This window comes from Ovis aries, chromosome 17 (genome assembly GCF_016772045.2).
Source record: "Ovis aries strain OAR_USU_Benz2616 breed Rambouillet chromosome 17, ARS-UI_Ramb_v3.0, whole genome shotgun sequence".
Taxonomy (NCBI): domain Eukaryota; kingdom Metazoa; phylum Chordata; class Mammalia; order Artiodactyla; family Bovidae; genus Ovis; species Ovis aries.
This window is the reverse complement of record NC_056070.1, coordinates 47,241,470-47,268,283: the sequence shown is the minus strand read 5'-3', so window position 1 is coordinate 47,268,283 and position 26,814 is coordinate 47,241,470. Positions and strand designations below refer to the sequence as shown.

At 45.5% G+C, this 26,814-nt stretch overlaps 1 protein-coding gene across 1 annotated transcript in view; it reads right to left on the bottom strand.

The window, feature by feature from the left end:
* TMEM132D (transmembrane protein 132D) overlaps positions 1-17,809 on the bottom strand; it is a 900,295-nt gene extending 882,486 nt beyond the window's left edge. The window contains exon 1 of the mRNA XM_027956399.3: positions 17,510-17,809. Within this exon, the coding sequence (XP_027812200.2) occupies positions 17,510-17,588 (79 nt within the window). The 5' untranslated portion in view covers positions 17,589-17,809. The remainder of the gene's footprint in view (positions 1-17,509) is intronic.
* Between the last annotated feature and the right edge of the window lie 9,005 nt (positions 17,810-26,814).

Here is a 26,814-nt window from a genome sequence, read left to right as displayed (position 1 = left end):
TGCAGTGCTGGTAGGAATGTAAACTGGCGCAGCCACTATGGAGAACAGTATGGAGGTACTTTTAAAAACTAAAAACAGAGCTACCATAGGATCCTGCAATACTGCTTCTCGGCATATATCCAGAGAAAACTATAATTTGAAAAGATACATGCACCCCAGTATTCACTGCAGCACTATTTACAATAGCCAAAACATGGAAATATTCTAATGTAATATACTTTTAATCTTGAAAGTGATGTATACCCATCACCTTTAATGCATTCCTACAATAAAAATATAGATGTGGATACTGAACTTGAGTTTTTTCATTTCTTCTTGCTGCTGCTGCTAAGTCTCTTCAGTCGTGTCCGACTCTGTGCGACCCCACGGACGGTAGCCCACCAGGCTCCCCCATCCCTGGGATTCTCCAGGCAAGAACACTGGAGTGGGTTGCCATTTCCTTCTCCAATGCATGAAAGTGAAAAGTGAAAGTGAAGTCGCTCAGTTGTGTCCAACCCTCAGCAACCCCATGGACTGCAGCCCACTAGGCTCCTCTGTCCATGGGATTTTTCAGGCAAGAGTACCCGAGTGGGTTGCCATTCATTTCTTCTTAAGACTGTAAAATTCTCAGTATTCACAAACTTCATCAAGTTTATTACAATCATGATTATGATACAACATTAATATATTACATAATTTTTTAAAATAAAAAGTAATTTTCTCTTCTTGTAAATGTACCTCTCAATCAGCTATGTGGGGGGATATAGTATTATGCTGCACTGGTTAAACTAATTACTAATTTTGCTGGGGGCACTGAGGAGGTTTTAACACCTGGGAGAAATGCATCATAGTAAGACATTAGATGGCTGAGAGGTTAACTTTTTATTGTAAAATCAAAGAAGTTCTGTGTGCCCATGTGTGAGTGTGTGTGAGTGTGAGTGTGTGTGAGTGTGCAGGAGAGAAAGACAGAGGAAGGGAGAGAGAAGGTGAACAGTGCAAATTAACTTACGGATGTCAAGTTTAAGAGTGAATACATACAGAAGTTGAGGATTTGCAAATACATCTCCTTTAAAATATCTCCACTTACATACCCCTCGGAAGGTCTTTGCATGACCCTTCCGTGCATATATTAGAATATATGTCAAGGGCACTGCTCCAAATAAATAAACAATGCAAAAACAAGACAGAACACAAAATCAAACAATTCCTGGAAATTAAGGTAAATATGATCCAGCAGGGACTATCAATTCACACATCTCCAGAGCCCAGCAAAATAATATAAATGAGAGAAGCTCTGCGGAGTCAAACAACAGAGCGATTCCCATCCAGAGTTCATTTCCCCACTTTTGACAGACACCCAAACCCAAGGTACCAGTTCTCTAGTAGTTCAAGTCCAGGGATAAGGTAACTAGGAAAACAAAAAGAAGAGATGTGTACTAAGATGCACCCAGCGCAGAGCAACTGGTAGGAATAGCAGATGCTCAGCTTGGAACCACTGTTGACATGCAGAAATATCAGGGCTGCTCACCACTGAAAAGAAACCGGAAAATCCACACTTTATGAAAATATCCTATCTCAAAATATTGACAGGACATTCACCGCAAAAGCCTCATATAATGTATTTGCAGGCCGCATGTACCACCATGCTTATCTGTCAATCAAAAGGCACACCTCTACCTAGAGATTATCACAATGAGTGAAGTAAGTCAGATAAAGGAGAAATATTGTATGAGATCAATCACATGTGCAGTCTAAAAAAAACAAATGATGCAAACGAACTTATTTACAAAACAGAAACTGACTCACAGATTTAGAGAAGGAACTTAAGGTGGCCAGGATCGGGGGAAGGGACAGTTAGGGAGTTTGGGATGGACACTTACAAACACTGCTATATTTAAAATGGATAACCAGCAGGGACCTACTGTATAGCAACAAGGAACTCTGCTCAGTGTAATGGAGCAGTCTGGCTGGGAGGGGAGTTTGGGGGAGAGAGGATACATGTACATGTATGGCTGAGTTCCTTTGTTCTCCACCTAAAACCATCACAACATTGTTCACTGGCTTTCAGTTCAGTTCAGTTCAGTTCAGGTCAGTCGCTCAGTCGTGTCTGACTCTTTGCGACCCCATGAACTGCAGCACGCCAGGCCTCCCTGTCCATCACCAACTCCTGGAGTTCACTCAGACTCACATCCATTTAGTCAGTGATGCCATCCAGCCATCTCATCCTCTGTCACCCCCTTCTCCTCCTGCCCCCAATCCCTCCCAGCATCAGGGTCTTTTCCAATGAGTCCACTCTTCTACTCCAACACAAAAAAACAAGTTTAGGGAAAAAAAAAAACAGCCACACCTCTGACATACAAGTACAGGAGGAAATCTGAAGGCCTTCTAAAAAGACACTCAATAGCTTATAATAACTTATAATGGAAGTGAATGTGAAAAAGGAATATGTATATACATATGTATGTATAACTGAAGCATGTTCCTGTATACCTGAAACTAATACAACATTACAAATCAACTACATTTCGTAAGCATTTTTTTAAAGAAAAGCATTTTTCCTTCCCTACCAGTTAAAGGCTTAAGGCACCCTATTGCTTTGTTTTGCGTCCTTTAGATTCATGAGGCCTGCTTTTAAATTTCAATCATAAAAGAATAGTAATAATGTCCTTTCCCTATTAAACATCTCTTTACCACATCAGAAACAATTCCAGGAAAATAACTTTAGGATAGTAAAAAGGTGACATTTGGCCCAAATATGCACTGCAAGCTTTGGTCTGTTCCAAAATGTAAATATTAGGTTATCTGTAATACCAGAATGCCCTGGAAACTGTTTTTCCCCTTTGTTTTAAGGTTACATTTATCTGAAGTACAGGCAAAAACCCAACTCCCTAATGTGTATTACCTAATTAAGGAAATCAAGCAGAACACTAGCTTTATGGGAACCAGATACGCAGAACTTAAAGGGCTAAGGCAGAGCTCAGTGGAGAGCCGCTTTTACATTTCTGTACATCAAAATTTCTGTTTTCCCTCCTTTTGTTGGCACCGCTCCCTTGAAAATGTAAATAATATGATTTTAAGCTGCTCTCTCTCCCTCTCAATAGAATTCTCAGTCATTCCACTGATCTCACATTTCAAAACATTGAATGCTTGTAAAACAAGCAATTGTGTGTTTTGATGCTTGCTTTTAACAGCCCATAATGCAAATATTTATTCACAATGGTAATTTCCATTGTGCATAGTTTTTACATCTCATTAAGGACTCTGAAAAATTACAATCATTGGAAACGAAAGCATACATTACATTTAAACAAACATTCAAAGGACAAAGTAACTTATCAGAGAGGGGACAGTTCTGTACTGGGAGTTGTCATCTGTGTGAGAATGGATGCCTTCGAACTATGGTGCTGGAGAAGACTCTAGAGAGTCCCCTGAACTCTAAGGAGGAGATCAAACCAAGTCAATCCTAAAGGAACTCAACCATGAATGTTCACTGGAAGGATTAATGCTGAAGCTGAAGCTCTAATACTTTGGCCACCTGATGCAAAGAGCCAACTCATTAGATGCTGGGAAAGATTGAAGGCAGGAGAAGGAGGTGGCAGAGGATGAGATGGTTGGATAGCATCACCGACTCAGTGGACATGAGTTTGAGCAAACTCCAGGGAGATGGTGAAGGACAAGGAAGACTGGCGGGCTGCAGTCCCTGGAGCTACAAAGAGTCAAACATGACTTAATGACTGAACAGCAACAAAGGAGAGAACATGTGAATATTTTCGTATTAGGTTGGAAAGTGAAAATGGTGCTAACAGTGGAATACTGCTATCTATCAACCATCCAGCATCCATCTCCCCAATTTGGCAAAATAATTATTTTGCATAACCTGCCTTTCATTTTCATGGCAGGTGGTCTCGGTGGGTTCCTCCTCCAGGCTCTAAAGGGGGAGCTTATTGGCTAAACGTAAGCCAATCAAGCTGCTCTATCCCATCCTTCTGTGCTCAGCGACTGATGCAGGAAGGCTCATGGAGTAATGTGGGCCTTTAACAGTCAGGACCAGAACTTTGATGGAACTGTTAAGAGAAACACTCTAATTACTAAATTTAGGGTTTAAAAAGGTGTAATTCTGAGCTGGTGGAGCATCTTGCTTAAATGAAGGGCAGTGTGTCTTAGACTAGAATGAATATCGTTAAAGGAGAGCAAAGAGACTCCAGACATCATGTGAGCACCTGGATCAAGCCTTGCCTGATGCCCGGGATTTCAGCTGTGCGAATCAGTTCATTTCTCTTTTCCTTAGGCAGAGACTGTTACTGTTGAACAACTATATACATTCTTCTCAACATGTCCCAGTCCTCCCTGCGGTCAAATGGAGGCTCTGTTTCTAATGCTGATCAACAGGATATGGGTGCTATGAAGCCATTTCCAAATCTGGACCTTAAATGCATCCCACAAAATCCCCTAGCTCTCTCATCCGCTGTGGCCATGTGTCCAAAATGGCATAACCACAAAGTCAAAGAGGACTGCCTGGACTCTAGGCGAACAAGAAATAAATTTTTGTCAAATTATGCCACAGAGACATGGACATTTATTCATATATTAATATGAGTATGTATATGTATAATGTATGTATGTAATATATTGACATATATGCAATATATCTCTTTCATTATAGCCTACCCATCATTCTAGCCCATCCTCACTAATGTATTCCTCAGGCAATTTTAGATTTTTGTTTTGTACCTGCAACCAAAATATGTCTAGTTATTCATCACAGTATTTCCTTAAATAAATCACACTCAAGCAGAATTCTCCCATCTAACCCATGGCTTCTTGGGGATTCTCTTACACTTTGCTTCCTATTTCAAAAAAAAGGATCCTCACCGCTGAAGACCCACTTTGATTTTTCCCTTCACAGCATCTGTTAAAGCCTGACTGAAGACAGTAATCTAGAGGCCTTTGGGAGGATAAAACAGTATCTCCTCTTGAGAGCCTCCAGTTCAAAGAAACCCAAGGAATACTTTCAAACCCTAGAAGGCTGTTTAGAAAAATCAAAATCGAATCAGCCCATTCACTGAGCACCTGTTCACCAACATCATGACCGTGAACATGAGGAACACACTTTAAGGTCTGTGTTTCCTTCCCACAGTCTTCTTGGGAAGAGAAAAGGAACACGATTGAGATACTTCAACATGACTTTCTGCAATGTCATGAAAATCAATTTTTAAAAGATGAGAATTTCTGCAGATACTGAAGACTGGCACATTTCACACCCATTGCAGATCCCTTCTGCTGTGCCTTTCTGAACCGAAGAGACTGGAGTCCTGACAGCAAGGTTGGCAGGAATCTCTGGGTTCCTGAGAACCAGCAAGCCCCATAGAAAAGATCTCTAGGAACCTGCCCTGTGGTCCAGTGGTTAAGACTCTGCGTTGCCCCTACAGGAGGCCTGGGTTTGATCCCTGGTCAGGGAACTAAGATCCCACGTGCCATTATGGCACAGCCAAAAAAAAACAACAACAACAACAACTCTAAAGGTCTTTAAGGGGAAACCAAGGCTGCTTTCCTTCCTTTCTCCACCTTATCAATGACTTTTCCTTATCTGCATTCAGCTGCTTACTAGAGACAGGTAGGGGTTCACATCTCAGTCTCCCCCACTTCAAGGGCAGAGTTGATTTCATATTCATTGCTATATATTCGGAGCCTGTCTCACTGCGTTTATAATTTGGTCTCAAAAAATAATTGTTGGATAAATAAATCAAAGCCCTTGGTGCTCAGTACGAGTGACAGTCCCAGTTGGAGACAAAATATGAGAACTAGGTCAATCTTGGGGCTGAACTTGAATATTTTTTGCTGTATTTAGGCAGCAGGGGGTCTTTCAAACTCTATCAGCATCACAGAATCAAGGAATTCTGAGTTTAAATGTCCACCTGCTGTTTCGCTTCTGTTCTATAATGGTGATTCACAAACAGCTCGTCCTGGAGGGGCTCCATCTTCCCAGGTAACTACATCAAATCCTTCTTACTCCATTTCTAAATGCATTTTCATTTTCCCTCATCACCTTGAAGCCACAGTCTGTTTGCCTCCATGATACCTATTGACTGAGGTCCTCTGAGCAAAGCATCCCAGGAAGAACCCTCTGTACGCAACTCTGTGTCTTCCCCATCGGCCACAGACTGTGACTTCATCCACTGCAACCCTGCAGCCCTTAGACACGAAGCATCTCAGGGGGCTCGACCACACTTCAAGGAAAACATCGTCAGGCCCACAGCAGCCACATTCTTGATGTGACTCCCTCCATGTCGTTTCTTTTTTAAAACAACAACAACAAAAATATTTTTATGTTACATTGGGGTACAGCTGATTCATGTTGTGATAGTTTCAGGTGGACATCGAAAGGACTCAGCCATACATACCCATGTACCCATTCTCCCCCAAACTCCCCTCCTGTCCAGGCCGCCACACAGCATTGAGCAGAGTTCCCTCTGCTAAACAGTAGGTCCCTGTTGGTTATCCATTTTAAATAAAGCAGTGTGTACGTGTCCATCCCAAACTCCCTAACTATCCCTTCTCTCATCTTTCCCCCTGGCATCCATAAGTTCTGTCTATGTTTTGAATACTTTTCAGGGCCACCAAGGCACTCTACAAAGATTGTGGGGGTACAGCAGACACCCACAGTGCCATCACTAAGGGCAACAAGGTTCAACATGATGGTCGCTTTCGGGTATCATTAACACCTGTACAAAAAGGTGAGCCCTTCGGGAAAAGAATTTGACAGCAAATCTCTATCTATATTCTTTGGCTAACTAACTGTGATTAACTAACTGTGATTCTAAGAAACTAACTCAAAGGAAAAATTATGCGCAAAGATAATGATTTCCTCACAATAGCAAAAAAAAAAAAACACATAAATTATATAATTGTGTAGCAAGAGTTGAAAATTTTAAGCTATGGCAAAAACATTAAAAATATATTCGTGATACATTTTTAAAACATGAGAAATATGCTTACATAAACATATGAACTCAAAAAAGTAAAAAACCAATTATGTGTCCCAGAGACCATGTGAACACAACTTGTTTCAAAAATTCATAGAGAAACAACTAAAACGAAAGACATCAAACTGTTGCAGCAGTCATCTTCAGGGAGTGAGATTATTTATTTTTACTTCTCCCTTGTGTCAGGATTACTTTGAAGTAGCTTACAAAAAATAAATGCACTGGGATAGAAAAAGTAGGCAAGGAGGCAGACAAGAGAGACAGAATAAGGAAAATAAAATAAAGCCAAGGCTGGAGCTGAGTCACAAGATGTGTCTCTTAAGTTCCTAGACTTATAAATAGCGGAGTTGGCTCCGAGACTCCTAGGAGTTCAAGCAAAGACAGACAATTGGAAATTCACTTAGAAAATTCATGGTGTTCTTAGGATGAAGTGTAAACTATCTCTCAGGATAAACATACCTTTTTTTTTTTCCTTTTTTTCCCTGGTTCTAAGGCCTAAGAGGAGAAGGCAATGGCACCCCACTCCAGTACTCTTGCCTGGAAAATCCCATGGACGGAGGAGCCTGGTAGGCTGCAGTCCATGGGGGTTGCTGAGAGTTGGACATGACTCAGTGATTTCACTTTCACTTTTCACTTTCATGCATTGGAGAAGGAAATGGCAACCCACTCCAGTGTTCTTGCCTGGAGAATCCCAGGGACGGGGGAGCCTGGTGGGCTGCCGTCTATGGGGTTGCACAGAGTCGGACACGACTGAAGCGACTTAGCAACAGCAGCAGCAGCAAGGCCTAAGAAGAATTTCTTAGAAAAGCAACTTGGAAAGGAGACAGATTTTTTTTAATATATATTTATTTTATTTATTTGACTGAATCAGGTCTTAATTGTGGCACCTGGGACTGTTGCAGCGCAAGGACTCTCTAGTTGGCGCTCACAGGCTTAGTCACTCCATGGCATGTGGGATCTTAGGTCCCCAACTAGGGATCAAACCTAGGCCCCTGCATTAGGAGCAGGGCATCTCAGCCACTGGACCACCAGGGAAGTCCCTGTGTTCAAAATCTGAGAACCTCAGCAAGTTGTATTATAATTTAAGCATCCCCCACAACCTACCAACACTGTTTTCCTGACCAAACACAGAAACAAAAACAACAAAAATGAAATCTAATTGCCACCTTCTTTACTTAGTGAGTCTGCTCAGTAACTCTCCCTAAAACATAAGAATTTCTGTTTCTCACATAGAAAATAACTAATGTCGCTAATGGCTAAAAATTCTTTGCACATTCCTGTCTTTTCAAATGTATATCTCAGTCTCATTTCTAGGCTTTCGTTAACAAAAAGAGAGGGAGAAAAGTTTTATTCCCTTTCAACTCTTTCAAATGTATTTTTCACCTTGGTTACTGCTGTCCTGTCATGACAATATGTGCTTAATCTCTTTTTGAATGTATTTCACAAATCTGTTTAAGTTCAAGGGCCTTCCTTCTCCATAGATTCTTAATTTCTGAGAGTTAACAGGACAGACATATTGTACGATACATTTGTATAAAAGGGACCCTTGAAACTCTCCTACACTGTTGGTATGAATGAAAGTTGGTGCAGCCACTATGGAAAAAAGTGTGCAGGTTCCTCAGGAAACTAAAAATAGAATTACCATAGGATCCAGCAGTCCCACTCCTGGGCATATATCCAGATAAATTATAATTCAAAAAGATACATGTACCCCTGTGTTCACAACAGCACTATTCATAATAGCCAAGACATGGAAACAATGTAAATGTCCATCAACAGATGAATGGAGAAAGATGTGGTGCATATATACAGTGGAATACTACTCAGCCATAAAAAAGAATGAAATAATGCCATTGGCAGCAACATGGATGCACCTAGAGATAAATGAAGTCAGAAAGAGAGAGACAAATATCATATGATACCACTTATATGTGGAATCTAAGACATGACACAAATGATCTGATCTATGAAACAGAAACAGACTTACGGACATTGAGAAGAGGCTTGTGGTTGGCAAGGGGAGGAGGGGGAGTTAAAGACTGGGAGTTTGAGAATAGCAAATGCAAAATATTATATGTGGGATGGATAAAAAATAAGGTTCTATTGTATAGCCCACTGAACTATATTCAATATCCTGTGATAAACCATAATGGAAAAAAATATAAAAAAAGGTTTTCTATACGGATATAACGGAATCACTTTGCTGTACAGCAGAGATCGGCACAACACTGTAAATCAACTATACTTCAATAAAAAAATAATAAAGATTTTAAGAATATATCAGTACTCTGACATTTAAATTTTTTAAATAAACAAGATTTTCAAAGTTGCCAAATCTTGAAAAACAGTAAAATTAAAAAGACCCCCAAAAAAATTTTTTTAATAAATAAAAGGGACCCTTAAAACTGACGTTTAAGTGAATACAACCCTGGCTTCAAGCTGTTGGGTGCTCCTCTTAATTCTTCCTAAAGATTTTTTTAAAGCAGATTTTTAAATGAATGATTAAAGTGTTATCAAAATATCTTGAGTCTCTGGTCTCATGTCATGACAAATCCATGCTGGTTTCCCATGATCACCACTCACGTCTGCCAGAACCCACACAATATTCTCCCCATAACTCATTCAAGCTTGTGGTCTGGCATCATAAGTTAAACTCGCCGATCCATATGTTCACAGAACCTAACATTCTCCTTTTGGAAACAGGAAAAATATTTGTCTGCCTTCACGCTGCATGCTTCTTTCTCTTTTTTTACAATAGTATTAAAGAGCCACCTGAGTCACCCAGAGTTTTAGTCTTGTTAGAACAAAGGTCACGTCAGTCTCCCCTCCACCAGGACCCGTGCGTGTTAGCTGAGGTGATGAATGAATGATGGGATCCTGGGATTCAGGGAGCACAACCGATGATGCATCAGCATCCTGGCCACGGAGACAACCACACCATGACACATCATCAGATCACCTCCTCCACCCCTGTGACAGCCTTGGGAGTAAAATCTGTGTTTTAGGGGCTTCCCGGTAGCTCAGCAGAGAGGAATCCGAGTTTGCCAGTGCAGGAGACGTGGGTTCAACCACTGATCTGGGAAGATCCCACAAGCCACGGAGCAACTAAGCCCATGAGCTGCAATTATTGAGCCTGTGCTCTAGAGGCCACAACCACGGAAGCCCCTGTGCCCGGGGCCCTCGCTCCACTGCAAGAGAAGCTGCCACAGCGAGAGGCCCACGCACTGCAGCTAGAGAGCAGCCTGCAGCAGCAATGAAGACCTCGCACGGCCAAGGGAATAAATGAAATCATACTTAAAAACCTATGTTTTAATCCTTTTTTGCTATCTTTCCCAATTGCTGTTGGAAAAAGGAAGAATGAGAAAATTTTTAAAAAAAAAAACAGGATATTCATTTATTCATTTCCAACAACAAATAACGAGCGCCAACCACATCCAAGGCTCGGAGCTGAAATTCCAGGGAAACCACTCTGTACACAAAGTTTATCATGTCCAGCACCAGACGTAATTTTTGCCTGACAAAGGGATTCACTTTAAGTAATACACATAAACATGAGAAGGATATAAAACAGCTAACAGTGAGGTGCTTTAGCATCAGAATTCAGACTGTGCTGCTTTAGTTGTAAGGTACTGGACACTACTTCTCCAAGTTTCCATTTCTGCATCTACAAAATGGGGCGAATAAAATCTACCCTACTGGGTTTATCTGCGAATTCACAAAAATCATTTTCATCAATCACACAACTCAGTGTCTGGCATGCAATAATTACTTTAAAATTCGCTGTTATTATTATCGACCAAAGTATGTCCTGAGGCACTTTGAATTACTGGAGAAAAAAACAAAACCAGCATCAAACCATTTTATGGTCGCATAAAGTTTCTTTTAACAATAATTTACAGCTCTAAGGATATTTAAAAACTTATTGTGCCCCTGCAGGGTCCAAAGTACTGGATACTAAGTACTGGAGAGAAAGCAGATAGAAAAATACACAGCTGTTGCTTCTATAGGTACTGAAAACTTTAGAGGAGACAGAAAATAGTTTTAACATGTTACCTCTGTAAAAAGTGCCCTCCAAAAGATATCTATATGCAAATCCCTTGAACCTGTGAATGTTCCCTTATTTTTAGGGGGAAGGGGGAAGGGAGGGGGTCTTCGCAGATTTGATTATAGTAGAATGGGATACAATCCAGATTATTCCCAGGGGTCCCTAAATCCAATCATGTATCTTTATGTAAGGGGGAAGCATAGGAGGTTTGACAAAGAGAAGGTTTGAGGATGGAACAGAGAGAGATGAGAAGACGGCAACCTTGAAAATTGCAGTGATGCTGCCCTAAAGTAAGGACTACAGGCAGTCACCGGGACCCAAAAGATTCTCCCCTAAAGCCTCTAGCCGACACCTTGATTTTGGCCCAGGCACACTGATTTTGGACTACTGGCTCTAGAACAATGCTAGAATGAAGTTCTGTTGTTTTAAGTCACCTTGTTTGTGGTAAGACGTTAAGGAAGCTACAAGAAATTTACAGAGCCTTGATTAAAGTCCGTCTGTACCCGACATCTGGGCTTTCCCTGGCGACTCATGAGCGCGTGCTAAGTCGCTTCAGTCATATCTGACTCTTCCAAACCCCATGGACTGTAGCCCGCCAGGTTCCTCTGTCCATGGGATTCTCCAGGCAAGAATACTGGAGAGTGTTGCCCTCCTCCAGGGGATCTTCCCAACCCAGGGACAGAACCCACGCCTCTTCTGTCTCCTGCATTGGTGGGTGGATTCTTTACCACTAGCGTCACCTGGGTGGTTCAGAAGTCAAGAATTCAGCTGCCAGTGCAGAAGACTAGGGGTGGATGCCTCGGATACCTCCACACCCCATCTGACCGCTCCCTGTGCCCGGGTCAGTGTGACCTGATGCTGCCCCTGCATGCAGTACCACAAGCTCCACTGCTCTCTCTGCCCAGCCACACTGCCCTCTGGAGTCCACCTACGTGTCTGCACCCTCCCTCTCATACCCGCACTCTGTTAACACTACGCCACTCCCCCAGGTACGCTAAGTTCAAGGCCAACGTACCTGGACTCAGAGATGATTGCTCTGTGCCTCCGGCAAACCACAGTTGAAAGCTGGCATTCCTTTATATAACATTTTTATGTAATGTATAATTACTTTTTTTTTTTGACTGTGCCAGCTGGCAAGCGGGATCTTAGGTCCCAGACCAGGGATCAAACCTGTGCCCCCAGGATTGGGAGTGTGGAGTGTTAACCACTAGAACACCAGAGAAGCCTTACAATTTTATACAGTTAAGCACTTTTCTCTGTCTCCTCTATGAACTGCCAGTTCTGGGAGGATAGTAACCTTATCTATGTGGGTTCTTCTCACTGCTGTAATCCTACGGCCAGCATAAAGTGTGTAATAATACAATTGGTGCTCCAAAAGCAGCTACTGTGATAAAATAAGGAAGCAGAGGGAACCAAGAAAAGCAGAAGAGGAAAGGAAGAGGGAACTGAACACAGAACGGGAGGGGTTTGAGCTCACAACTTAAAATCGTGGATGATTTGTGCAGTTTACAAGCTAGAGAAATGGCCAGCAATGACTTTACACCTTCCTAATCCTGTGTCCTCAAAACACTGGCAAATAGTTCCTGCATGGCTCTGTGCTCTTTGAAATTTTTTTGAATTATCAAATTTTCTAGACTTAAGGATGGATAGATCACTATATAGATGAAAGAACGGAAGCATGGATGGACACACGGATGAAAGGATGGATAAATGGAGGGATATATGGATGAAGACATAGATGGGTGATGACTGGTTGAATGAACTGGTGAATGGATAAATGGATAGATGAATTTAAAAATGTAAAAGTCCAGGGTAAAGTGCAGAAGGGTAAAAATGTAAAAGTAAAAAGTCCATATAGCCAAAGGTATGGTTTTTTCAGTAATCACGTATGGGTGTGAGAGTTGGACCATAAAGAAGGTTGAGCACCACAGAATTGATGCTTTTGAACGGTGGTGTTGGAGAAGGTTCTTGAGGGTCCCTTGGACAGCAAGGATATCAAACCAGTCAATCCTAAAGGAAATCAACCTTGAATATTCATTGGAAGGACTGATGCTGAAGCTGAAGCTCCGATACTTTGGCCACCTGATGCAAAGACTGAAGGCAGGATGAGAAGGGGGCGACAGAGGATGAGATGATTGGATGGCATCTCTGACTCGATGGACATGAGTTTGAGCAAACTCTGGGAGATACCGAAGGACTGGGAAGCCTAGGCATGCCACAGTCCATGGGGTCTCAAAGAGTCAGACATGACTTAGCAGCTGAACAACAAGCAAGCTTCTGCAATAGGGTATTTCTGGAGTTTTTGTTTTTCACTTTCCCTTGGCTTTCAGAATTGAACTAAATTAAGCAGATCTGAATAGTTAAAATTCTAACTTTCTATGCATTTAAGTATTTTTTATAAAATCATATTTAGCATTTAACTTTTTAATTCAGGAAAAATGAAATTTCATGGTCTCCCCATTTCTTAACCTTTTAATGTTATCACTGTTTAAATGTAAACAGTGAAGCCTAGTCTGTCTCTGTCTCTCTCTCAAACACACACACACACACTCCAAAATGCTCCCTCCTGGAATATGCCTTCCTCCCCAAGAGCCCAGACAAAGTGTTACTGTAAACCGAAGCTCCTTCCCAGCCAGAAGGATGGGATGTGGGAGGATATTCTTAAATAAGAGGTGATGCTCGGCCACCTGGACACTTCAGTTCTGACCTAAACAGAAAGCTCAGTCCTGGATGTTCACTGGAAGGACTGATGTTGAAGCTGAAACTTCAATACTTTGGCCACCAGAGCTGACTCATTTGAAAAGACCCTGATGCTGGGAAAGATTGAAGGCAGGAGGAGAAGGGGACAACAGAGGATGAGATGGTTGGATGGCATCACTGACTCAATGGACATGGGTTTCTGTAAACTCTGGCAGTTGGTGATGGACAGGGAGGCCTGGCGTGCTGCAGTTCAGTCAGACATGACTGAGCGACTGAACTGAACTGAACTGATCAAGGTGGAAACATTCTGCAGAAGATGACCTCACAATGCCACTGCCCAGCAGGCTGGCTATACTGCTCCAGATGCAGGTGGAGCACATGACGGGCGCAGCCTGAAGACAGTGCCCCATCACCCCAGCAGCTCCTCTCCCGAGATCCCAGGCCTCTGAGTGTCTGCTTCTCATTGGCATTTGCAAGAAAACACAACTCTGGGGGATGCAGGTCAGGGTCATGACAAGCAGCCTACATGTGGCAACCTTCCTGATTCTGTATTGAAAGCCTGCCCAGCTCTTTGCCCCTCACCTACTCCAGTGTTCTTGCCTGGAGAATCCCAGGGACGGCAGAGCCTGGTGGGCTGCCATCTATGAGGTCGCACAGAGTCGGACACAACTGAAGCGACTTAGCAGCAGCAGCAGCAGTCTTGTAAGTCTGGTAGCTCAGATGGCAAAGAATCTGCCTGTAACGCAGGAGATCAGGGTTCGATCCTTGGGTCGGGAAGATCCTCTAGAGAAGGAAGTGGTAACCCACTCCAGTATTCTTGCCTGGAGAATTCCATAGACAGAGGAGCCCGGTGGGCTACAGTCTATGGGGTCACCAAGAGTCAGACACGACTGAGCGACTAACACACACAGTCTTGTAAGAGAAGGAACCCCTGGGACCTTCCTGGGACAAGCCTTTCCCCATATCCTCTGCTTTAGCTAGCTCCTCTCTTAAGTACCTAAATAACAGTATTTGATGCACATTTCCTGAGTTGTTTTGCAAACAAGAAACCCCACCACCAAATGGAAGATGTTAACTACTTGAGAGCACATAGCCCCACAAACCCTGGAGCCTAAGGATAGATAAAGTTAACCCGTGTGACCCTGCCCTGTTCCCTCATCATCAGCCAGAGAATTGTGCACCATTTGATCAGGTACCCTGTGATCCCTACCACCACCTCCCTTACTGGGCTTTTAAAAACGCTTTGCCAAAACTCTTCAGGGAGCTTGAGGCTTTTTAGGGCATAAGCCACCTGTCTCCTTGCATGGTCCTGCAATAAACCTTTCTCTGTTCCAAATTCTGACGTTTCAGTTTGTCTGGCCAGTATGTGCCCGACAGGTGAACTTGCCATAACAATCTCGTTAATTTGTCTTTGGGCCCCTTTCCTTTCCATGCCCTGCCCCCTTCCATGAAGCCAATAGCATCATAGTAAACCACATTCGCAAGCTGGCACAGCTGTAATCGGCATGAAGTTTTCAATAAGATCATATCTGAAACTTAAGACACAAGCCCTCTGATGACTTGACATAAAGACCATTCTCCAGTGAAGGCTGGGACCTCCCGACAACAGTGCTGATCAAACTTTTTGTCATAGCAGAGGTCCCAGTTCCCAAGGGATAGAAGTGCAAGCAATGAAATTTTATTTTTATTTGATTTTCCAAAGATCTATGAGGTTGCTCTATCTCCAATCACTTCCTGTGCATAAAATTTAAACAAATGTGAGGTTCAAAGGCCTTAGCCTCTTGTTAAAATGTGCACATCTGTTCCTTTAAGGCGTCATCTTTAGAAAGAACTAGAGCAATGCAGTAAAAACAATAATACACTGAAGCAATATTTAGTATTTGGTAATAATCTCCATCTTTCCACTGGACCCAGATAAACTGGGCACTGTGGATGGTCCTGTGTCTATGCATATGTTTTCTTCCGATCACAATCCTCTGAAATACAGTCCATCTTGGATTTCAAGCTGGTTCACAACTTTCAGGCAGTCAGAGGATCTGAGAGCACAGAGTGACTTGAACATAATGGAAAAAGAACTGCACGGTCCCTGCATTTAAAAGACCATTATTATCTGCACCAGGACATTTTATAGGACAGAATGGTTTTAGGGGTGTTCAATTCAAAATATGCCATAGGCTGGGCTTATAGCATCTTTCCACATCAGAGTTTCTCATTTTAAGGACATTTTCAGTGTTTCCACTTGAAAAAGTTCAAGAGATTATCAGGGGAAATACATTTCTTTTCAACCCGACTCAATCTAATAAGGAGATCAGTAAGAGAACTATGTACCTAACCAAGGAAACAATAGTTAGGTCATATTTACAAAGCTATTCTGCACCTTTCTTAGTAAAACCTTGTTACTGCAGCATAAAACACAGGAGTCCATTCCTACTATCAAATCAAGCGACAACCAATAAAAAACATGCCTCGTAGCAAAAGGCAAATCTGCTGGGCTGTTGCTGTGGATTCAGGTTTTCTTAACCTCACATCTGCCTGGGTTGGCTTCACCAAATTCATCAACCAAACCCCCGAGGCTCTGGCCCTCAGAATCGCTCTAACTCATAATTAGGAGACAGGAGCCCTTGAGACCACACTTGAAAAGGCAGCCAAGCAGAGTGGGCACGGGTCACCCTCTTCCTAAATCACACCAGCACAAAAGCGGGCTATTGTCAGTTCTAAAGCAGTGTAACCTCAGCGATGCTGGAAGGGCTCTGAGAACAGAAAATTCCTGTAATTAAAAGGCTCTGTGCATGATAATTGGCTTTGAAGTTTCTGAGAGCGATCTCATCTCGGAAATCTTCTCCGGAGAACAAAAATCTGTTTACAGGGATTTGGGGACACACATGGGAGACTGCTAAAAAGCTCCACGTTTCTTCTAATCTCTCTCTCTCTCTCAGTAGGAACAAGGCTCTTGAGAGAAGGAACCACACACAAATAGAGTCCTGATCAGTAAGCAGGAAGAACTGCTGATCCTTTCTACAAACTCACGTGTGAATCAAATAATTTCCCTTCAAGGCATTCCTGTCCTGAGCATTCCAACTTGCTCTACCAATGACAGAGAGGGATGCTGACAGAAGGGAAGCAGATGGGGAATCCCGGCCTTTCTGGCAGCTGCAAATAAGGGGCTCTGCTGGGGGAACGCAGGTGATAAGCACGGTTTAAACTCTACGCCCAACCCTCACGGATGCTGCCCCCGGACAAACGGCCACAGAAGGCAAAGGAAGAGAAGCCTGTCCCCAAAACCTCTCTTAGAGAAACTCAGGGCCACCTCTCCAGAGCTGGCCCCATCTCATAGGCGTCGTAGCCGACGAATGCACTTAACTGCATTCCCATACAGAGGCACGCTCTGGAATTATACCCTCACGGGTGCCTGCCAGCAGAAAAAGTCAAGTCCAAATTCCAGAACCTTTTCAGGAGGTCATTTCAATCCCTTCCTCGGACATCTTCCTCAGCCCTCCCAAGGCCCACGTCTCCTTTCAAGGTTCTCCACGCGACCTCCTCCCCGAGGCTGCCAGGTGGACCGGGCTATTTTTCCGCCCTCGGCACTCTCACTCAGGGCCTCCCGCCCAAGTCTTCTCGGGAGGCACCTGCTGCAAAGGGGCCGCTGAGGACCTTGGCTGCCGCACGCGCGCACGTGCACACGCACGAACGCTCACCCACACCCACTCTCCCGGTTACCCCCATCCACGCACACCCTCCCACACACTCACTCCCAGCAAAGTTCGTCCCGGGCCCCCAGATGGCGGCGGCGGCGTCTCCTCACCTTTGGAGAAGAGGGCGGCCAGGCTGATGAGCACGGGGGACCAATGGTGCCACAGCGTCCCCATCTCAGACGCGCACATCCCGGAGACCCGGCGCGCAGATCCTCGGCTCCCAGGTGCCGTCTGGGCGATGAAGACACGGTCGCCAAGCTCCCCGAGGGTCGGAGTGGGGCGGGAAGGCGACGGAGCGCCGGGCTAGGGGCTCGAGCGGCCGCGGCGCCCTGCCTCTTCCTCCCGCCAGTCCATGGCCGGCCGGGAGGCGACACCGCACGCCGCTCCGGAGTTGCTCTCCCGAGTCCAACGCGCGCGCAGGCAAACCCCACCTCCCTTTCACCCCCACCAGAATATTTTTATTTTCATCCACGCGAATTTGTTCCTTTCCGTTTACCCAGCGACGACTGGCCCCCAGGTGGCCCCCAAAGGGCGCCTCCGGGAGCGCAGGGACGCGGATAGGCTAACGGGCGGCGGGGCGGCCGGGGTGCGGCGCCCAGGGCGCGGGCGGAGGCGGCGCGAGGACCCCCGGCCGGGTGGCCCGGCGCCCGGAACGGCGCGGGGCGCCCGGGCGCACGGTCCCCATCCCGCCCGGCCGCGCCCCGGGGCGCGCACCGGCGCCAAAGTTTGGCTGGGAGCAGTCACTCCCCGCGCCGCCCGCTCCGGCCGGGCTCCCGCCCGGGCTCAGGCTCGGGGGCACCTAAGCGCGCGGCGCGCACCGCCGGCTCCGAGGACGCAGGGCTGCCCCCGCCGCCTGGGGGAGGCGCGGTGGCCGCGCGCGGAGGAGGACCCGCGGGCCCGGGGACCTGGCCACCCGCGCACCGGCCGCGCTCCGCCGAGACTGCATCCGGCACGGACGCGAGCGCCACGGTGTCGGGTGCGGACTCGGGGTCTGCCTTAAAAATTTGTCTTTTTTAAAAAAGCCCCACCCTTTTGGAGTGACAGCCGCAAGCCCCAATCCGCACAGTCAATCCCACCTCTCCGGGTCTGCCCCTCACCCACCCTCCCGGCCACCCCCTCGCTGCGCGCTGGAGCGGGAGTGGAGCGGCTGGGAGGCGGGCTAGTACCCGGCCGGCTCGGCCTGCGCGGAGGAGGCTGCAGGGAGCTGCCCACTCTCCCAACAGGTGTCAAGAAGACCATTTACCTTCTCCTGCGAGTCAGACCTCAAGCTAAGGGCAGGTCCTCTGTCCTGGGAGTTTCTAATGCTCTCCGCCTGACAGTAAATGAGAAGATGGCTGTAAAGGGCCCCACACCCCCGCGCTGGATCTTCCCCAACAATATCTAGGGAGGAAGACTTCGACTTGCCAGCCGTCCCGAGGGTCATGCCGGCCTCACCCCGCCTCTATCCTGGAATGACTACCAAGTCACTGATCCTAAAAGAATTCCGTCCTGACTTCCCTCTGGCCCATTTGGAACTAGGAATGGATCGTTAGGGGCCAGCTTGGCCTTGAGAAGATAAAAGACAAGTTCATTTATCCTTCCTGAATGCCTAATTAAGACATGCTGGAAACCGAGGCTACAGAGCATCAGCCTCTGATTTTAGCCCAAGGACTTCTCCATGGGAGCCTTTGAATTACCCGAATCAGAAATGAGAGCGAGAGAAAGCAGTCTGAATATTTAAAGAATATTGTAAACCGACAACAACCAAATCAAATGAGGTGACTTTACCTCAGTAGGTAAAAATGGGTCATTATCATTCAGCCAAGGGAGCCACAGAAGTTTTATTTTATATGCCCGTCACTGGAAAAATATATCAACACTTTGGGTGCTTAGCTTGCAAATTTTCAAGAGTGTCTGTCTGGATTTCCTTCTCTGTGAGATGTGGCTTCTATTTATCCTATATTTACTTTTTTGAATGTCTGTCTGTCTTTCTGGATGGTTTTGTTGTTTGGGTTTGTTTTTTTTTTTCATTTGCTTTTTAAACTTTCTGCCTTTTCACTTTGCATCTCTCTCCTATAAAACTCTAAAGAGTTAATACAACAAAGAACCTAAGCGATTATGTGTTTCAGTGCTTGCAAAATTTGAGTAAGTATCAACATCACCTGGGATAGTGAGTCCTCCATCCCCACCCCTAGAGCCTCTTGTTTATCAAGTCTATTAGCAGCAGCAGCAGCAGCAGCAGGTGACACTCAAGAATCTGTGTTTCTAACAATTGCCAGGTGATACTGATGCTGCCCACCCAAGGACCACTAGTCGAGTCCCCTATCCCCTCCACCTCAATGATGGGGAAGCTGAGGTTTAGTCCCTGGCACATCTCCATCTGTCTTCTTAATGGCGGAGCCAGTAGCTTGAACAGAATGCCAACTTCAGGTTGTCAGAGCCCGTTTCAATGTGAAATGGAGTCTATTTCTAAAACATTTTTCAAATGTATTGACTAGGATGTAATGATCCTATGCTTTATTAAAAACAATCTTTTTATGTATTCTAATTCAAATTGTTTTTTGGTGTTTGTTTGTTTGTTTTTCAGAACTGCAATCACCAAGTACATTTGGGGGGAAGGATGGGAGGTATTTCATGGCAAAAAATTTTCTCTATCTGTATCCTCAGGGCAAAAAGTAGCTAACAGATTCCAGGGTAAACCATTTCCCCGTTATACACAGTTGACTCACAAAAATTTTTCCTACTCTTTGGTGTTCAAGTTTTGGGAAGCTGCAACTCCAGGGACTGGATCAGTGGCTGAAATACGATGTAAGCATAGCTATTCAGTCTCCAAGACGCTGTTCTAGCTAATATATCTCATCTTCTTTGGGTAATTAGCACAACTAATCCTGGGAGAGGCAACGCCTTAGGAAGACTTTAGAGAAGTAGGCTGAGGCCTACCAGCTCTTCAGTAGCATCCCAGGCCTCTGGGAGCACTTCCCAACCGTAGAGCCTGCCTCAAATTAATTGTGAGAAATCTGCTTTCTTCCAAGAATATCTGTTTCCTCTGTAAGGCCATAAATCAATCTGTAAGCCTAATTCTGTCAGTAATTAAACAGTACTAATTCTTCCCACTTTGTGAATTAAGCTGGGACACCAGGCAGTTTGGGTTGGGTCAACTTTCCATAAAAGCAAAACATTTTTCTGCAGCAGTTTTCAGAAAGACCAGGAAATGATGAAGATGGAATTCCAGGATGGAAGGGAACTGTCCCACAGGTGGTTATAGGAGGCTTCTGGATACCACAAGGATGGAGCCTCCTCTAAAATGGAATCAGTTCCTCTTCCAGCCTTTCAAATCACATCAAGGAGAAAGGCTGAGACCTAAGCAACTCGTAGGACAACTTTTCACGATTATAAATGCCCTTGGTTTCAAAATAGAAGGCATATTTTCCTGTGCAGAGTGATGGTGTCTAGCTAGAATTTTTGAATGCTGGTTTTATTTTTATTTTGGCTATTAATGTGTTTGATGTCTCAGTTTCCCTTTAGTGATGTAAGTTGCATTTTCAATTAAGTTCCTAAGTTTCTGAAGCATTGGGCTTATTTCAAGGAGAGCATTGGATCGCTAGTAACACAGCGACATTTGTCATCATTGGCCCCTGACAAAACTCATGAGGATGCTGAGACATGCCTGAAGTTTGAGAATCATGGGGATGACATGCAAGCTACCAGATCAGTCCTTCCTGAGGGTGCAGAGGAGCCTCTCCAAACCTTCTATTAATTTTTTTAAATGTTTATTTTTCTTTGTTTATGTTTGGCTGTGCTGGTTTTCGCTGCGGCAAGCAGGGGTTGCAGTGTGCAGGCTTCTCACTGCAGTGGCGTCTCCTGGTGCGAAGCACGGGCTCTAGGGTGCACGGGCTTCGTTAACTGTGGCTCCCAGGCCCTAGAAAGAGGGCTCAGTCATTGTGACGCACAGGCTTCCTTGCTCCATGGCATGTGGACTCTTCCTGGATCAGGGATTGAACCTGTGTCTCCAGCATTGGCAGGCAGATTCTTTACCACTGAGCCACCAGGGAAGCCCCCTGAAACTTCTTTTCTTCTCAGTTTCCCAAAATTCGAGGGCTGGCCTGGAAATAGAACTGCCAGATCCAAGGACTTGTCTCTTTTGAGAATGGAGACAGCATTCCGATGTGGAGGGCGCTGTGCGTAGCAGCGATGCCTCTCACCCTTCCTGCTGAGGCTGGGAAAGGTCATCCCTCCAAACAGAGCATCCTGGAGAACCCCCAGGAAGTGCTTTTGAGTATGGTGCAGAGATTGCTGTTGTCTGCTGTTCTCAGCCCCCTGTCAGGGGACCAGTTAAACACTAGTGGAAATAATGAGGGCCCTTCTGAGATGAGGCGGTGGCAAACCACCTGTGACTGTCCACTCTGCACCTCCTCACGTCCCTGCCAAGGAGGATGGATAGACTACATGCTTGAGATGGTACAGCTGCTCCAAGACAGGGACCCCCTCATCAGCCAGCCCAGCAGCAGGCTTAGGGAGGCAAAGCCCCCTCCAGGTCACATGAGACATCCAGCAGGCGAAAGGAATCGCCGTTCTGTAGTTCTGGGGTCTTCTGGGTCACCAGAGCAAAATGTAGACTCTTCTTCTACTCTTCTCCTTCTGATTCATGTCCTCCCAGGGGTCTGCAAGCAGATGTTAAAAAACCAGGTGACTCCTGGTCTCGCCAGGTAACCCCAAGGTGAACCTAAAGGAGTAGACTCTTTAGCAAAGATGAATAGTAGGGTGCTCTTTTTGCCTTATTTTACTGATTCACGGATCAATACAGAAAGCTCAGCAGGGCCTTAAATAGTCTTCTTTGAAGTTATACGCAGTGCTGCCTGGAAGAAATCCTGCATTTCTACCTGTAGCCTCACCAGCCCCTGGGAACCCTTCCATCAAGGATGAGGCTTCTTCTATCAGAGGGCAAGGAGAGCCTGCAAGGCTGTCTCTGCCATAAACGCACCATTGAAAGACTCCTGGACATTTCTCTCACTTGTTCGCTCACGGGAGTGTGATGGATGCTCTCTATTCACTAAAACCCTCTTCATCCACCTGTACCCAAATCAGGTGCCCTGGCCTTCCTAAGGGCTTCCCTTGTGGCTTAGCTGGTAAAGAATCCACCTGCAATGCAGGAGACCTGGATTTGATCTCTGGGTTTGGAAGATCCCCTGGAGAAGGGAAAGGCTACCCACTCCAGTATTCTGGCCTGGAGAATTCCCTGGACTGCAGTCCATGGGGTCGCATTAAAGGTGGCTATAGATTTGAGTTGTGGCCAAAGGAATGTGGGCGGAAGTGATGCCCATTCCTTCCAGGAAGAGCCTACAGTACTTCCACCCAGTGTGACTCTTTTCCTCTATCTTCCAGGTGGAGACGAAAGAGCAATAGGGAACTGAGAACAAAGGCCAAGTGATGAGAAGGAAGGAGGCTGGCCCCCTAAGTGCGAAAGGCCTGGATTTAGCACATTCCAACACTGAATTTCAGAGAAGGCAATGGCACCCCACTCCAGTATTCTTGCCTGGAAAATCCCATGGACGGAGGAGCCTGGTAGGCTGCAGTCCATGGGGTCACGAAGAGTCAGACATGACTGAGCGACTTCACTTTCACTTTTCACTTTCATGCATTGGAGAAGGAAATGGCAACCCACTCCAGTGTTCTTGCCTGGAGAATCCCAGGGACGGGGGAGCCTGGTGGGCTGCCATCTCTGGGGTCGCACAGAGTCGGACACGACTGAAGTGACTTAGCAGCAGCAGCAGCAGCAACACTGAATTTAGGGCCAGCAAGAAATAAGATTGTATCATGTTGGGACTTCCCTGGTGATCCAGTGGTTGGAAATCTGCCTTCCAATGCAGAGGACACGTGTTTAATCCCTGGTTGGGAAACTAAGAACCCATGTGCTGCAGGGCAACTAAGCCCAACTACTGAGCCTGTGAGCTTTAGAGCCTGTGCTCCCAACCCACCGAAGCATGAGTGCCACAACTAGAGAAGCCCCCCACACACAAACTGGAGAAAGCCCACATGCCACAGAGACCTGATGCAGCCAAAACAAAAAATTAACTAAATAAAAATAAATTTTTAAAAGGTTGTATCATGTTAAGTCACCAGAGTCCGAGGGCTTGTTTGTTACAACAGCTGATGTGAAAAATCCTAACCAATACACCTCCATTGATCTCAGCCTGTCTCCACAGAAGCAGGAGTGGGGTGTAAGCAAAGCATAAAATAAAACCCACAGCCCTCCAACTCTACTCACCAAGAAATGGCTTATAGTCCAGGGGAGGGAACCATAATTAACCTTTGGATCACTTACGATACATATCAGGAGAGCTCAGAGGAGGAAGGTATGGTTTTGCATTGAAGTGAAGGCTGCACCCACCACACTAATTAGTGAACATGTAAGGTGCTCTGGGTCCCACACCAGGATGCAGTGTGGAGCACCATGCCGCCCTTATACTTGAGTCTATATTAATTTCTTGGAATCTTTAGAGTGTATCACAGAGAAGAAGTGCTGGAAATTCCAAGAGAGGGTCCTCATGGCTGGGGTACTCTGAGGAAAGGAATTTATATGGATCCCATTCTCCACTGGGGAGAAGGAAATGGCACCCTACTCCGGTACTCTTGCCTGGAAAATCCCATGGATGGTGGAGCCTGGTGGGCTGCAGTCCATGGGGTCACTAAGAGTCAGACATGACTGAGCTACTTCACTTTCACTTTTCACTTTCATACATTGGAGAAGGAAATGGCAACCCACTCCAGTGTTCTTGCCTGGAGAATCCCAGGTATGGTGGAGCCTAGTGGGCTGCCATCTATGGGGCCGCACAGAGTCGGACACGACTGAAGCGACTTAGCAGCAGCAGCAGCAGCAGCATTCTCCATTGAATATGTATTTACTATATGCCTATTATTGGCCAGGCACTGGAGGTTTAGCAAGTGTAAAAGCCACCACTGAGCTTATGTTCTCCTGAGGATGGACAGACAGAAGACAACAAATAGTGAACAACATACTTTCAAAAACAGCCTAAGAAGACACTCAAACAGGATAGTATTTACTACTTCAGAGGGGTCAGGCGAGGCTTCTCTAGGAAGATGACCTTAGAAAGGGGACCCCACTAGTGAGAAGGACCCTCCGTGTGCAGATCTGAGTCCTAAGCATGTCTGATGGAGGGAACAGCAAGTGCAAAGGCCCTGAGGTGTGAAAAAACCTGCGAGAATCAGATAGAAGATAGTGGGGCTGGGGCTGAGTGAGCCTTGGAGAGCAAGGAAGGAGATGAAGTCAGGGGGCGGATGGGAGACAGATGCACAGCCTAGATTTGGGTTGGTGTAAGGGGATAGGGAGGCCTGTGTGAAATGTCAAGTCATATGAGCCAATTCACATTCCTGGAAGGCCTCTGGATGTTCCAATAGCACCTAAGGGGCAGGGGCCAAGCATGAGCTCACCAGCCTCTCATCTTCTTCTGGAGCCCACACCTTTCTGCTTTCACAACATGGGGTGTCTGTGTGGTCATGTGGGTTGCAGGGAGGCTGGAAAGTTAAGAATCACATACACAGAACCAGATCCGCTTTGCTGTGCGCAGGGTGGCTGAGACCTTTCCCACTTTCCTGTCAGATTCAGGTCCCTGTGTTATGGCTTGAAAACACCTGTGTTCATCCCTCAGCTAACAAGTATCAATCATGAGGCTCATATACGTGCCCTGCACTGGGTGTATTATCCTCCAGGGTGGAGAAAACGGCCTGATGAGGCTGATCAGTATAGAAGTCCAGGCCGGAGTTGGAGATCCATCTGACCGCGCCTCGCTGGGCAGCTGGTAGCCACCACCATAAGGAGCTCCTGCCTCTGTGATCTTTAGGAGCAGCCACTTCTTAGCCTGGTTCCACAAGGCTTCTCTGTTGAGAGTGGGCTGAGCACACCATCAAAAAGAAAATGAGGGTGTCAGACTGAAGGTCTTATTCCAGAGAGCATCCTTCCCATAGAAAGAGCCAGTCCCCACCTACTCTTCAAGAGCACTTGAAAAGTAAAAGTGTCAGTCGCTCAGTCATATCCAACTCTTTGTGGTCCCATGGACTGAAGCCCACCAGGCTCCTCCGTCCATGGAATTCTCTAGGCAAGAACACTGAAGTGGGGTGCTATTGCCTTCTCCAGGGAATCTTCTGGACCTAGGGATTAAATCTGGGTATCCCACATTGCGGGCAGATTCTTTACTGTCTTAGCCACCAGGGAAGGACTTGATCACAGACGAAAGAGAACACTGGTGTCTATATGGCCTGAACCAGCATCCCATGGTGAAGCTGAGTCTGACACGTCGAAAGGACCCATTTTCTCCTCTGAGCTCAGCATCAAAAGGTCTGATTTCTTTAACCCCTTTGAAATCAATGTTTTCAGTGGGTTTGAAAGGCTGGGTCTTGGGTTCCATACACCTTTGTCAGGGAGCAAATGAGCCCCTTTGCAGACCTTTGAATAAGATGTTATACACCCCAGGTTGTGATGGAAGGAGATGGCTTCCTGGCCCCCCTGCCCTCTGCCAAATGCTTATGAAAATGGCACAGAGGGAGTTGATCTTGCCCCGGAGGAACTCAGAGCAGCCACGGAGGGAACGGTTTATTTGGCAATTTGTACAGTTTGCCAACATCAAAGAGAAGTTGAGCGCTGAGAGTTGTTACAAGCGAATATTCCACAGCTTCAAAGCTGAAATCAGAGGATGTTTTCAACGGACTAATTTGGAAGTTATTTAAGGATGCTTTGGGGAATAAACAAATGGAAAGAATAGGGCTGGGAAGACTTCTGGCTTAAAAAAAAAAAAACAACAACAACTACCTGTACTCTTAATAAAAGTCCTCTAAGATCGCTGAGTAAATCAGGTGTACGCTCCAGTTTCTTCCCAACAGCTAACTTGTCTCAACAGTACAGAGTTCTCTTCTGGGGATTTCAATAACTTGCTTTTGTCTCATCTCCCAAAAATTTGTTGGTCCAAGTCAGGACATAGAGTCCCCTCCTCCAAACAGCCACAGAAAGTCTTTCAAAACATTATTTCTAACAGTTCTCAAATAGCAGTTTCCCATTTTGTCAGAAGATCTCCGTCTGGTGTTTAAACTGATCGGCATAGGAGTCATCCAATGAGATTAAATATGATCAGTTGTTTTAGACTGATCTTTGTCTTATCAGATGAGACAGGTCCATCTCGAAAAAATAACCAGTGACATCAGGGAGCTCTTTGGATCTTAAATGCAAGTGGCTGATGCTATAGCATCATTGAAGGAATGATTTAGAAAACCATTTTCAACTATTACCCCCAAATAGTAAAATATATGTGACACTGGATAAATGTTGTTTTTGTTGCCATTTTAATACATCAGACAGGCTGCAAAGCAGTACCTGGAAACAGGACTCTCTCAAGGTTTCCTTTTGCACAGACAGCAAAAACAGCGG